General features: G+C 52.3%; 6 protein-coding genes across 6 annotated transcripts; 3 read left to right on the top strand and 3 right to left on the bottom strand.

Moving 5' to 3' along the window:
* Positions 1 to 777: 777 nt before the first annotated feature.
* N7459_006952 (MFS transporter) lies at positions 778 to 2,631 on the bottom strand (the record flags this gene model as incomplete). The annotated part of the gene is made up of 3 exons (XM_056946120.1): positions 778 to 1,039; positions 1,092 to 1,498; positions 1,555 to 2,631. 3 exons carry the CDS (start codon positions 2,629 to 2,631, stop codon positions 778 to 780), a joined length of 1,746 nt encoding a protein of 581 aa, XP_056798119.1.
* A 930-nt stretch (positions 2,632 to 3,561) lies between these two features.
* N7459_006951 (uncharacterized protein) lies at positions 3,562 to 4,762 on the bottom strand (the record flags this gene model as incomplete). The annotated part of the gene is made up of 2 exons (XM_056946119.1): positions 3,562 to 4,363; positions 4,431 to 4,762. The coding sequence occupies 2 exons, from the start codon at positions 4,760 to 4,762 to the stop codon at positions 3,562 to 3,564; spliced, it is 1,134 nt and encodes a 377-aa protein (XP_056798118.1).
* Positions 4,763 to 5,407: 645 nt separating this feature from the next.
* N7459_006950 (uncharacterized protein) lies at positions 5,408 to 6,021 on the top strand (the record flags this gene model as incomplete). Its single annotated transcript, XM_056946118.1, is given in 2 exon segments — positions 5,408 to 5,830; positions 5,842 to 6,021. 2 exon segments carry the CDS (start codon positions 5,408 to 5,410, stop codon positions 6,019 to 6,021), a joined length of 603 nt encoding a protein of 200 aa, XP_056798117.1.
* Positions 6,022 to 6,600: 579 nt separating this feature from the next.
* N7459_006949 (zinc finger CCCH domain-containing protein) lies at positions 6,601 to 8,355 on the top strand (the record flags this gene model as incomplete). Its single annotated transcript, XM_056946117.1, has 5 exons — positions 6,601 to 6,798; positions 6,880 to 6,927; positions 6,991 to 7,291; positions 7,366 to 7,664; positions 7,729 to 8,355. The coding sequence occupies 5 exons, from the start codon at positions 6,601 to 6,603 to the stop codon at positions 8,353 to 8,355; spliced, it is 1,473 nt and encodes a 490-aa protein (XP_056798116.1).
* An 808-nt stretch (positions 8,356 to 9,163) lies between these two features.
* On the top strand, positions 9,164 to 10,063 carry N7459_006948 (MBL fold metallo-hydrolase; the record flags this gene model as incomplete). Its single annotated transcript, XM_056946116.1, has 1 exon — positions 9,164 to 10,063. One exon carries the CDS (start codon positions 9,164 to 9,166, stop codon positions 10,061 to 10,063), a length of 900 nt encoding a protein of 299 aa, XP_056798115.1.
* Positions 10,064 to 11,156: 1,093 nt separating this feature from the next.
* On the bottom strand, positions 11,157 to 11,907 carry N7459_006947 (glutathione S-transferase family protein; the record flags this gene model as incomplete). The annotated part of the gene is made up of 2 exons (XM_056946115.1): positions 11,157 to 11,445; positions 11,522 to 11,907. The coding sequence occupies 2 exons, from the start codon at positions 11,905 to 11,907 to the stop codon at positions 11,157 to 11,159; spliced, it is 675 nt and encodes a 224-aa protein (XP_056798114.1).
* Positions 11,908 to 12,215: the final 308 nt, after the last annotated feature.

Raw genomic sequence — 12,215 nt, 5'->3', positions numbered from 1 at the left:
CCAGATACGTCGCAGTGACTACACAGAGACCGAACAGTAGGTACAACCGCTGCACTCCGCACGACGGAGTATTTAGAATGGTCTCTAGAATGAAGGACGATGGCCGTCAGCGTCCTCAAGAAGAAAAAGTATCCGGGCTCTCCGCCAACCAAGGGCTTCTGATAAGCCCCGACAGAAAAAATTCGCCTGTCCAGTCGATTTCCACTCATCTCCGCTTCCCAGACCCTTGGCGGGCTTGGCGGGTTACAGTGGTCATTCTAAAGCGCGAGTCATTGGCTGCGTGGCTGCCGACAGCTCCTTTCCATGGGTCCGGGCTCGGCAACTCGCGGTGGGTGGATGTTCGCAGAGGCAGAAAAAATTGACAGCTGGAGCAGTTGCCTGGCGATATTCGTGACTAGAAGAGCTATATGCTCTCTAGATAGCAGAGGATTCACTCATAATTACAAGGGTGAGCAAAACTAATTGTTTGCAGAGCATCCCGGAGCGCCAAGGCTGCACCCAGCCCTTGTGGCGGCGGAGAGCTGACTATCTTCGTTGCTGAGAAGATATAGAAAATCCCAGCACGATAAACAGTTCGGAGAAGGCCGAGCGAAATAACAGCTTGGGTTTGATGGGAATATGTTTACAGCACATCTGAAATTTTCCCAGGTGAACATCCCGCCCATCCGGTTATGTCAATCAGATATTTCTAGTTCAATATATTCAATTCAAAGGGACACATGGAATGCATCCGGGTTTCTCTGGGGCCTAAATTCTGTCAGACACCTCTACGGTTCCTCACACAGACTCCCGCGGCTCCTTCTCTACCTGCGTCGATGCACGGCGTTCAAAAGTAGGCGCAAACTTGGACTTCTTGCGCAGAATAGGGCCCAGCTTGATGAAGGCCAAGGGAATAGGTACCATAATGAGGGCCAAACATCCAAGCAACGTTCCAGCCCATTGGACTCCCAAGTTGACGAACATTTGCCTCGAAAAGAGAGGAAAGGCAGCACCAACGGCAGACCGAATGATGGTGTTTGCAGCGAAAACCGAGGCCGCGCTGGTGAAACTTTTAGCTCCTTTCGACTGAAACCGAGTCACAAGATACTCACAAGGTCAGGTAGGAGTCGATCAGATAGTTGAAACACTGCAAGAAGATTACGTAGATCCCAAATCCCGTCACCACACCGCTGGCAGTCGGGGCCATCCAGTGGATGGAAGCTGTCCATCCGGTCCACCCATACCAGAACAATCCAACGGTAAAGCAAAGACCCCCGAAGATCGAAGGCGGGAGACGCCACTCGGGAATGGGAACGTTGTTGTTGCCGGTCAGCTTTTTGGCGTACGCCTTCTGATCAAATAGGATATAGGCACCGGCTAACAGCTCTCCAATGATCAATCCAATGAATGGAAGACTGCCGACGCCAAGATTCATTCCGTGGATACCTTGGAATACAACGGGATATGCGCTGAGCAGAGCATACATGAGACCATATACAAAACTCATCCACAGCGAGATCTGAGAGTGGGTTAGTTCCGTGAAGATGAAATGCGCCAAGGCTGGGTTAGGCGTACCAGGAACACAATTGGTTCGGTAAATAGCATACGGAATGGACGGCTGAAATTGACGTTGATCAGCTCATTCCAATCCAGCTCAATCTCTTCTTGCCGGGCCCGGATTCCCCAGTTGTGTGTCTGTCTGCGCAGGATAACAGCCTTCTCGACGAGAATAGCAGGCGCATACGTCTCCCTGAGGAAGAGTAGGCACAAGACGGTTGCCAGGAATCCCATGATACTCGCAATATACATGGTCCATCGCCAGCCCAGATACGACATCGTGATAAAGCCTCCCGTGAAAGGCGAGGCGAATGGGCCGACAAAGACCGCCATGGCAAACATGGCGATCGCAACACCCCGAGTCTGGTTATTGTATATGTCGGCAAACACCGCTGGGACAATGGCGATGGGACTGGCGGCACAGAAGCCCGCAAAGAAGCGCGTCAACATCAGAGTCTGGACGTCCTTGGCCGTTGCGGTGGCGATGGTGAAGATCGAGAAGCCGAAGACACCTGCACAGATCGGCCATCTGCGTCCAATCAACTCACTCGCCGGTGCCCATAGGGTCGGGCCCGATGCGAATCCCAAGACGTATAGAGTAACCCCGAGAATAGCCACTTCGGTGCTGATGTGGAAATGCGGACCGATCTCGGAAACGGCGGAGGAGAAGATAGCACTGGCAAACGACGAGACAAACGTCGAATAGGCCAAGATCACAGAGACATTGATCTTCTTCCGGAGTGGCCAATTCTGGGGATGCATAGGGTCGTCTGCGCCTGTGAACTCCACCACGAATTGTTCGGGGTCTGGTAGTGACGGTGGATATGGCTTGCCAGCGCCCATCGGCAGCCACTGCTCGCGCCGCGTGGGCCCAATGCCTGATCCTACTGTCGACCGGTGTTGTAGTCGATAGGTGTTGATGCGCTCGAGCTCGACATCCTGTAGGTTGGTCGGCCGACGGCTAAGAGTATCGGCATGAACCGCCTCAGATTCGGAAGTCCGACGATCTTGGCCCGTGGCAATTGCTGTGAGACGATCGCTGTCACTCATGCTGGATGCATGGGAGTCGGTGTCGGAGGAGCTGGTTGGCTCCATTGTAATAGGTAATTTCCAGAATGAATCTGTCGAAGGCCAGAGTTGACGTCTTTTGAGAGACCGGCCTTGGCTATTAGGTTCATAGGACCTGGAGTTGTGGTCGGCAGTGTTGTCAACGGCGTCATCGACCGGTGTCTATCCCCGGTTGATCCGACCTTCGGCATCTAGACCCGGGGATTGGGATTCAGGTAGAAGCGGCCACTTTAAGAAACTCGTGCGTGCATCCTGGCAACTTCTAAATGGTGACGTATTGGGTAGCGCTAGCCAAAGTGAGTTAGAGCTCTGACGCTGAAAAGTTGAGATGGAAAAGATCGGTCGCTGAGACGGGTCGCCATAGTCAAAAGCGGATGCTGTCAATATTTCACAGGTTTGCAGGCGGCCAGAGTGCTGGCTCGAGAAGACGAATGTTGACAACATCGCGCCGGGCATATTGTCAATAGAAGTAAGACACATATACGAGCATTGCTCACTGCCCTGCTAACGCCGCGCCAATTTGATCTAGTCAGTTTGTGTCGGCATCCTCCATTCTGATCTGCTGTACTCAGTTTCATTGGATCGGAAGAATCCCCCATGGCGGTGCACATTCTTGACTGTGTTACGAATACATGGCAATTAGGAGCTGTTCTTCATCACCGACGCAATATTAAGATTGGAAGTTCCACCTACGAGTGACTCACAGAAGGTTGTGCTGCCCTTATTCCAATGTCTAGTCCTTCCAGGCAAAGACGATGCGAGCTATGGTTGGTGTGGCTTGCAATACTTCCAACCTTGAGCGATGATTAGCTGTAAAATAGTCAAAACTGTTCTGTATATTGTGGGCTTGGTCGTATCCGAGATGCATTGCCCATATACACATCAGTTCGTCCAAAGCACGGCATAATTAGATCCAGGGCCTGGTATACGTTCCATCCTGCCGCCCATTGGCAGCCTTCATGACGACTGTCTCATCTTGCTGACTTGGTGCCGAGAGCTTCCAGTCTCACCAAACACGAGCTCGTCTCTCTCCCACATCAGTTCCACAGCCGCGCCAGTTGGTCCAGCCAGTGCAGTCAGCAAGCCAACCTTGACCAACAGACCCGTCCAAGAGACTGTGCTCAGAATCTGCTTGTGGGCCACAGTGTGCAACTTCAAAGCCCACAGAAAGATCCCAACGGAGCCAATCATAAAGTCCCAACGCAGGAAGACATGCACCCCATTGCTCACATTGTCAACCAGCAGCCCAGACCAAGGAAGCGAAATTGCAAAGACATTGCTTGGGTGCAGAGCATCGCGGAACTTGTCATCAAACAGCGCGGGCGCTGCAACAGTGGCGACGGAGATGATCCATGAGACAAGATGAGAGAGGGCCGCATTACCGAACGCAAATGCATAGACCCAGCGCAGACCAGACATCGAAGCACGATGGTTGTGAGAAAAGAATGGAGATAGGGTGTAATAGGCGACTGTTGTGAGAATCGAGACATAGACAGGCCAGGGCTGCCAGGCGGCGATCGCGATCTGCTTCAGATCCACGGGGATCACGGACGGCGCAGGCAAGACCATCAGATGAGTCGGTACCATATACCCAACCACGAAGATGGCAGGCAGCATGGCCAGGACCACTCGCGGGACGCGGATGTTATCTGCGTGAGGCCGGCGCGCTGTAATCGAGCAGCCCAGCTGCAGACCGCAGAGCAGAGGGGTCGCGAAGGCGAACGTCAGGATTTGGGCCGCGATGCCAAAGATAGCGGGACTAAATCGTTGATCAGTATTCCAGTGATTTCGTGGCTGGGCTTGCAGCGCTGTTTTGAATGGCATACTAAGCAGCAACGGTTCCCGCATTGCCCTTCCGCCACGACTCGAGCACCACCAGAGTCCACGCTGCCCCAAAAGCACCGGAGAACCCAATGCTATGAAGAAGCAGGGTGGCATCCTGCCCATCCAGCACGGGATAGAAAAAGACGGTCAAGAGACTCAGCAGCCGATCGATTAGTTCAACGCCGGTATAGATCGTGCGCAGAGGCTCATGGGTGCCCGGGAGCTTCCCGGAAGCCACGGCGCTGCGACCCAGCGCATCGAGACCATTGACATAGGAAAAATAGAAAATCGCGTAGAGGGCGAAGGCACTCAACGAGAACAGGATAAATCTCATTGTGGAAGGACGACAATATTGATCTGCACTGGAGAAGGGAGATGTGGGAATCGATGCGGGGACGCCCCGGTTTATGAAGACCGAATCATGTGTGCGTAGGCCGAGGCTCATCGTGTAGTTGCGGCGCGAAAGCACACTTCGGGGATACTGACGCCGTCGGTTGTCGATCATAGGCCTTTTCATATGAGCTGTGCTGATGCATGATGACGACGGGCATCCATTTGCGAACGAGCATCCTGCATACTATAATGGAATTAGCCGGCTCGTCTCTTCGTCTTGACTCCGCGTAGAACCGGAGCTGCTGGTTTCTTAAGGGTCGTTCATATCGATAATATGACTGTTTATACGCTGGTAAATTCTCTTAGACTGGCCAGCCACCAATGGGTCGTGCAACAACCGCTAGATTGAGAAGAGAGCTATCTAGACTAGAATAAAACCTAGGCGACCTCTTCACGGCATATGGCTGGATACATCAAGCATATATCTGCCGATCTCCTGCAGTCGCCGGAACAGAGCGCAGCGGAGGAGCTGGTCAAGAGTGAGCCACTAACCTGAGATGCGACATGATGGGAACTGGTCTTACGATGAGACTTGATCAGTGCTGCTTCTGTCAAGCTTTCTGGGACGTCCGATGTTCGCGTCGAAATGGGGCCCAACTTCTACTACGGTCAGAAAGACTGCCTGAAAGCATTTGCGCAGAACCACGCGATCGAGTGGAACACGACCCGCCTGTGTCATGTTCTCAGAGCGGTGCCAGACGCTGATATAAACCTGTGTTACCCTCTGGCCATGCAGGAGCGCCTCCACAAGTCGCTGCAGTTCCCCGAAGATCTGGCCGCGTGGGACCAGTCCGTGTCACTTTCCAGTGCGCAAGGGTTCGGCTACATAAACGAGTGGATCGTTCTGACCGAAAGGGCGGAAAATGAAAGCTTCAATGCCGTCAACTGCCCGTCCACCTGGAGCGAGTTCTGGCCCAAGCTCGCCGAGCGTTTCCAGGTGCCCTGGACAGGTCCCGACACCAGCCATCAGGCATCCTACGAGGCCGTCACACTGCGAACTATTTTGCGGGTATGGATCAGCCGCTGTTTTCCGACATCGATTGGGCTGGCAGAGTGGGCGAGGGAAATGGAAGTCCAAAGGGCACGGGGCGAGATCGCGGAGGTACACTGGTTGTGAACAAAGGAGCTGGGGGCGTGGACCGCGTTCTTCGCTTTGCAGACCTCGTTCTGTCGATGACGTATCCCGTGCGGCTGAGGTGAGCATCGGACAATTCCACTGATCTGATCTCTCCGGGGAGAAATCTGGGCTGACCGAATTCAAGTCAACAGTATATCCAAGGCAAAGGGCACTGGCGATTGCGGGCTACTTGACCCAGCGAGTCATTTCTGCGCGTGATGGAGTGGATTTGTAGATGGTCCCACCGGTTCAAGGTCTGAAACGAGGGCAGTAATTGGTCATGCCAGGTAGTCACACAGGACAAGGAACAAAAAGCGATACTTTTTTTTGTCCAGCTGAAACGGGGTGCAGCCCGTAGGACAATGTTAGAGAAGGCTAGCAGAGTGAAAGAAGTGAAAGAAGCGAGAGAAGTGAAAGAAACCCGCGCGGCGACGCCATCACCTGACCCTCCCCACACGCGTTCACCGCCTGCCTCGCCTACAAATTTGTTTCCCCACCGTCCAGCTCTCTTCAGGTCTGGGGAGAGCAGTCAGTTTGAGACTTCACTTCTTCACTTCTTCACTTCCTCGCCTCTCCTGCTCACTCGAGTGGATGTTCACTGTCTGCGATCAACCCTGCTGCCATACGGGACAGGCGTATGCCTGCCCGATACTTCTGCCAAGATGTTGAGAGACTCGGATATAGATTCTTTGAACCGTCACCTTGCATCCTTATCACGAGAGAACCAGAAACACCATGAGAACTTGCAGGATCTCCTCCAGCAATTCCAGAGCCTCGTGGAGGACTACAGCTCCTTGAAGAGTGACTATGAGGAAGTGAAGGACGGCCGTGACAAGTACAAGAAGCAGGCTCGTGGGCAGGTATGAAAGCTATGAACCAGTGATCCCCGCGGGGTTATCTCACCATTCCTTTGGGAACGACGCTAACCAATCTGCATCTAGGATCGCAACCCATTCGTGCTGGTTCTCGTGGATGGTGACGGATACCTGGTGAGCTTGGCCCATTGGCCTCCACCGTTGATTTACACCTAGCTAACGTGGATTCTGCTCTAGTTCAAAGAACACTTTATTAAGGCCGGCAGTGAGGGCGGAATCAATGCGGCCCGCGAGCTCAACGAGGCGGTCAGGGAGCTGATGCACTCGACAATGGGAATGCAGGCGGACCAGTGTCGTATCATGGTTCGCGTCTACGCCAATATTTTGGGCCTGTCTAAGGTCCTGGCTCGGGCTGGGCTGGTCGGCCATGAAGCTAGGTCGCTATCTTCGTTCACCTCTGCCTTCAACCGCGCACAAGATCTCTTTGATTTCGTTGACGCTGCTGAAAAGAAAGAAGGTAGCGATTTCAAAATCAGAGGTAAGACATGCTATGTCCCTGACTGGCCTGGATCGCACCCCCTGGCATGCTAATTGTGGGTGGTCTTTATCCAGAGATATTTCGCCTCTTTGTTGACCTCAATCAATGCCGCCATATCTATTTCGCCGGCTGCCATGACACTGGCTTTGGCTCCTTGTTGACCCCACATAGGGGAAGCGACCGTATCACTCTCATCAAGTCTGCTGGTTTTCATCGCGAATTTGAAGCTCTGGGCCTACCAATCAAGGAGCTACCTACGGTATTCCAGTCTAGCCCCCTAATACCGGCAAATCCCAAATCAACTATGACGAACACCAAAGTGTCCCCGCCCACCAATAGCATTAAGACGGTGATCTGCAAGCATTTTCAGAAGGTATGTTGTTCTTCCATTGCTTGCTTTCCGCCGGATCATATCTGACTGTATCTGACTCTGCTAGGGAATCTGCCGATACGGTAATGGCTGCATCAAACAGCACATTATGCCGAATCAAGAGCTAGCTAGGACAGCAGACGAACCACCAAAGCAGTTGTGGTCTGCTTCACCCTTTCTGGGCCGCTCGCAGGAGGTTTTCATGTCCACGCTGCCAGCCCGCAGCATGAAATCCGAGGAATTTATTCCCCTCAATAAGTATGGCGATCGTCTGGATACCTACTGCCCTCATCCATCCTCCGGCGCCATGGAGGAATATCATCAACGTGCCAAAGAGCACAAAGTCTGCAATAGCTACCATCTCTCCGGTCAATGTGGTGATATGAGCTGTCAATACGACCACAGTGATGTCTCAGACACGATTGTCGACGTTCTTAGATACATACTTCTCCAACACCCTTGCCCACGAGCGGCAGCATGCCGCTCGATCAAGTGCTACATGGGACACCTATGCCAGAAGCCCAACTGCAAGGCCGTCAAAAGCTGGCAGTGTCGTTTCAATCACCATGCGCACACCATCGACCTCCAGGTCGACCAGTGGGTCTCGCCAACCGAGCAAGCCGACGTGGAGAACTCGTCAATCAGCGACGAATCAATTGGAGACACCTCTCCAAGCACAATCTTCTTCAACTAAAGACTTTGCCAGCTGTCTGATGCCGGTGAATGCCGAAATTACCCCTCCTCGCCTACTAACGACACACGGTTACCATGCTGGTCCTGTATGTGCGAGTTATTGTGCGGTACTAAGCCGACTTTACTGTTTAAAAGGGTGGGATTTTTGACCATTTTGACTTGAAACGGTTCTTTGCTCAACGTTGTATGGGATTAGAAATGGGATAGGTTCGGGTGATCTCGCATTTTAAGAAGCCTTGGCAGGTTTGATCCCTTCCTGAAAGCCCGTTGTCCCGTTTCTTACCTGGAAATCAGCCTTACCTACACTGGCTGGTGTCGTGGTAATCAGTTATTGGCAAAGAATTTCGAATCTGCCGATTCGTGCTTGGGCGGTTTTTTACCATCCGGCCGTCGCAATTGGTCAGCCCATAACCCCATGTACACAGAAAAGACAGCAATTAATTTCGAATAACAATATCACTGCCTTTGGTTGCATTTTCTCTTTTGGTGGGATTAACAGCTTAGGGCTTTCGTACTTGAAAAGCGTCGCAACCTTCGGTTCCCACCGGGACACCATAGCTCTCTGCAGCTTCCATGGACATCGAATATTTGATTGACGCTCCCCAGCACGATGTTTTCTTCGTACACTGACTCGATGCCTTCTCCAGTGTCTCCGTCCTAACCCCAGTTTGCCATCTGGTGATGATCGATTCATACGTCATCTCCGCCATCAACCTTACGTTCTCTTAAGCCTCCAGACAGGAGAGGCCAGGCTTTCATGCTACTTCGACTTGTCTTCAGCATCAAAATTGACTCCCCCCGCAGACGAAATGGAGCCGATCGTCCATCCGGTCTTCGAACGCCGAACCTGCTCTTGGCAGTACGTTGTGGCGTGTCCAAAGACCAAAGAGGCCGTGATCATCGATCCGGTCCTTGACTTCGAGCCCGATTTGTTTACAGTCAGCACCGACTCAGCCGAGGCCCTGATCGATTTCGTAGCCAAGAACGGCTACACGGTCACTCACTTGTTGGAAACCCATGCGCATGCTGACCACCTATCGGCCGCGTATTACATCCAAGCATCGCTCTGGACGAAGGGCTCTCCACACGCCCTGATCTGCATTGGAGAGAACATCACAGCCGTCCAGAAATCCTTCGCCCACAAGTACAATATCCCGAAAGAGGAGCTAGAAAACGCCTTCGACCAGCTCTTCAAGACCAACGAGCGCTTTCTTATTGGCGAGCTGGAGGCAACTGCCTTGTTCCTGCCGGGCCACACACCGGACCACGTAGGATATCAGATCGGGGCCAACATCTTCACGGGGGACACCATCTTCAAGCCGGATATTGGCAATGCCCGGTGTGAATTTCCGGGCGGCGATGCAAGGAAATTGTGGCGGTCGATTAGGCACCTGCTCACCTTCCCACCTGAGACCCGCTTGTATGCCGGGCACGACTATCCTACGACGGATGAATGCGCCTCTCAAGGCTGTCAGCCGTATATGACGGTCGACGATCACCGAAAGACCCACAAGTACGTCCAAGAAGGGGCAGAGCGCGACTTCATTACATGGAGGAGACAGCGAGATCGTGCACTTGCCGACCCTCGCATGGTGCACCAAGCTTTGCAGGTCAACGTGCGCGGAGGCAAAATGCCTGGCCGGTCGCATGAGGGTAAAGCGTTGTTCCAATACCTGGTCAGCGTACCAAAAACGCTGGTGAGTAGCTAGAGAGGAATCATGCCTCAAATAGGCAATACAAGAATGTGATGCTGGACACCTCGGCATACATAGCACCATCCATGGATGTTTCTTGAGGCATTGAGGCATATCTTGCTATTGGTGACGCTTTGCCGCCTCGGGAAGTGATAAGCCAGGCACAGGATGAGATATCGCGGACAAACTAGGCCAACTGAACTGGCTATACACCGCGAGCTCCACAATTAGTTTACAAATATATGTCCAAGCTAGATTACTCTGTCATTAACGTATTCCTGAAAAAGTGATGTATAAAATGCCCACACGTGGACACGGAAACATGACGCTGACCTCGCAGGCTTCCAAGGTACGCTTGGGGGCCACAGAGACAATGCACTGGCTTCCGGAGGCTTTCTCTGTTGACAAACAGGTATATAGCTGTCTTGTAGTCGCCTTCGGTTGAGGTACTAAGCATGAACCTTCAGACCGACAGAACCTACAGGACCTTTGCATCCAGTGTTACTCTCCCGATTTCCCACAATGGGAGGATGAGACGTTGGAGCTGCTTCGGCTGCTTCGGGGATGGTATGGTGGGATGAGTATGTAGAGCTTGGACGCCATCCGAAGGAATTGTTTTACCCAGCAGTCCGCCGTGAGGTCTAGGAATCTGGAATTGCCAAAGTCGACTTTGAATAGATAGCCTTTTCCAATGCAGTCAGCTTCGCGCGGGAGTCGATGTTTTGCGATCTTGAGCTCCTTCTGTGCGTATACTTGATCCAGGAGTCAGAATTTCTCTATTCAACCCAGGTCTGATTTGGATAGAAGCAGTCACTACATCTCCGATTAGTCTTATCTACACAAGTGCGTGTGATGCCCTCGGCTGCGATTCTTGTTATATCTTTCCCTCGCTCGGGATCCTACAATTCAACATTCTCTTTGTCCTGTATAATAATTGAACAAATCACATGTGACTTTACTTTCGACGAGTCTGGTCGATAAGACCGTGAGAATGAAGCCAAAAGGGCGGTTTCGCCCAATAAACCGTCATCTACAGCCATGTAGATGTAGGATCCGCACCAAAGGAGAGATATGAGAACTGTGCAAGATCAACCACCGCATCAATCGCCTATTTTCCGTGCACGTTGCGAATCTTAGCATACGCCTCCTGCACCTCCTCACGAGAATCCATCAGACCAAGCCACTTTGTGATCAAGGGATAATTATCTAGCGAGAGACCGGCAAACGAATGCTGACGCACCCACGGCTCAAAATGATAGTCGACGGCAGTCACTCGGCTCGGAAGGATACTCGCGCCCGCAGACTTCTGCAGCTGCCCCTCTAAAACATCATAGCAGCGGTATGTCTGGGCGATGTATCGCTCTAGCGCATCGTCGTTCTTCGTCGGGTGGTAGTGTCTGTGCCAGCCAGTTGTTAGTTTCGGCACTTTGCCAAAAGCGCCAAACATAACCATATAAATTTGGATATACAGACCTGAACCAGTTCACCTGCCCCGTCATAGGCCCCAGCGTCGACAGCAAGAAGTACTCCCACTTGTCGAAATCAACCAGGTCTTGGGCCGAGCCACCCGAAGGACCGATGGTGTTCCCCTTGTCGTATACTCTGCGGATGTAGTTCATGCACGCGCCCGACTCCCACGAGACGACCCCCGTATTGGGGTCCTCGAGGGCGGGCACGCGCCCATTCTCGTTGATTTGGAGGAATGTGGTGCCCTTCACGCCGGTATCGGGGTTGTCGCTGAAATCCCAGGACTTGACGATGTACGGGACTTTGAGGGCTTCCAGCGCGATGGCGATTTTCACTGGGTTGGGGCCAGTGGCGTGGGCGTGTAGAATAACGGGTTTGAAGTGAGAAGCCATGATTTTTGAACACTGTTGGTAAATGGCGTGTGGAGGTGAGGGAATGTTGAATGTGAGGGATGGAAAGAATCTTGAGATTGACTTAGCAATGATGTCATCCACCGAACCTTGGTTGACTCGTGGTGATCCATGGTTGAGCGATGAGCTTATTTAGGCTGAGTATCTCTTGTTAAGACGAGGCATAATTTGACCTAGCTTTGCCATGATTGTTCACAAGGAAGTGGTAGGATGATGTATAATAGTGATTGTAATTTAACTAGTCTGATATTGTGTCTATGTTATCTAAACATATGGTGGTACAGTCGGGG

This window comes from Penicillium hispanicum (genome assembly GCF_028827665.1).
Source record: "Penicillium hispanicum strain IBT 35686 chromosome Unknown utg000006l_segment0_segment0, whole genome shotgun sequence".
In the NCBI taxonomy this organism is placed as follows: Eukaryota; Fungi; Ascomycota; class Eurotiomycetes; order Eurotiales; family Aspergillaceae; genus Penicillium; species Penicillium hispanicum.
Note: the sequence above shows the minus strand (reverse complement) of the source record. Positions and strands in the feature narration are given on the sequence as shown.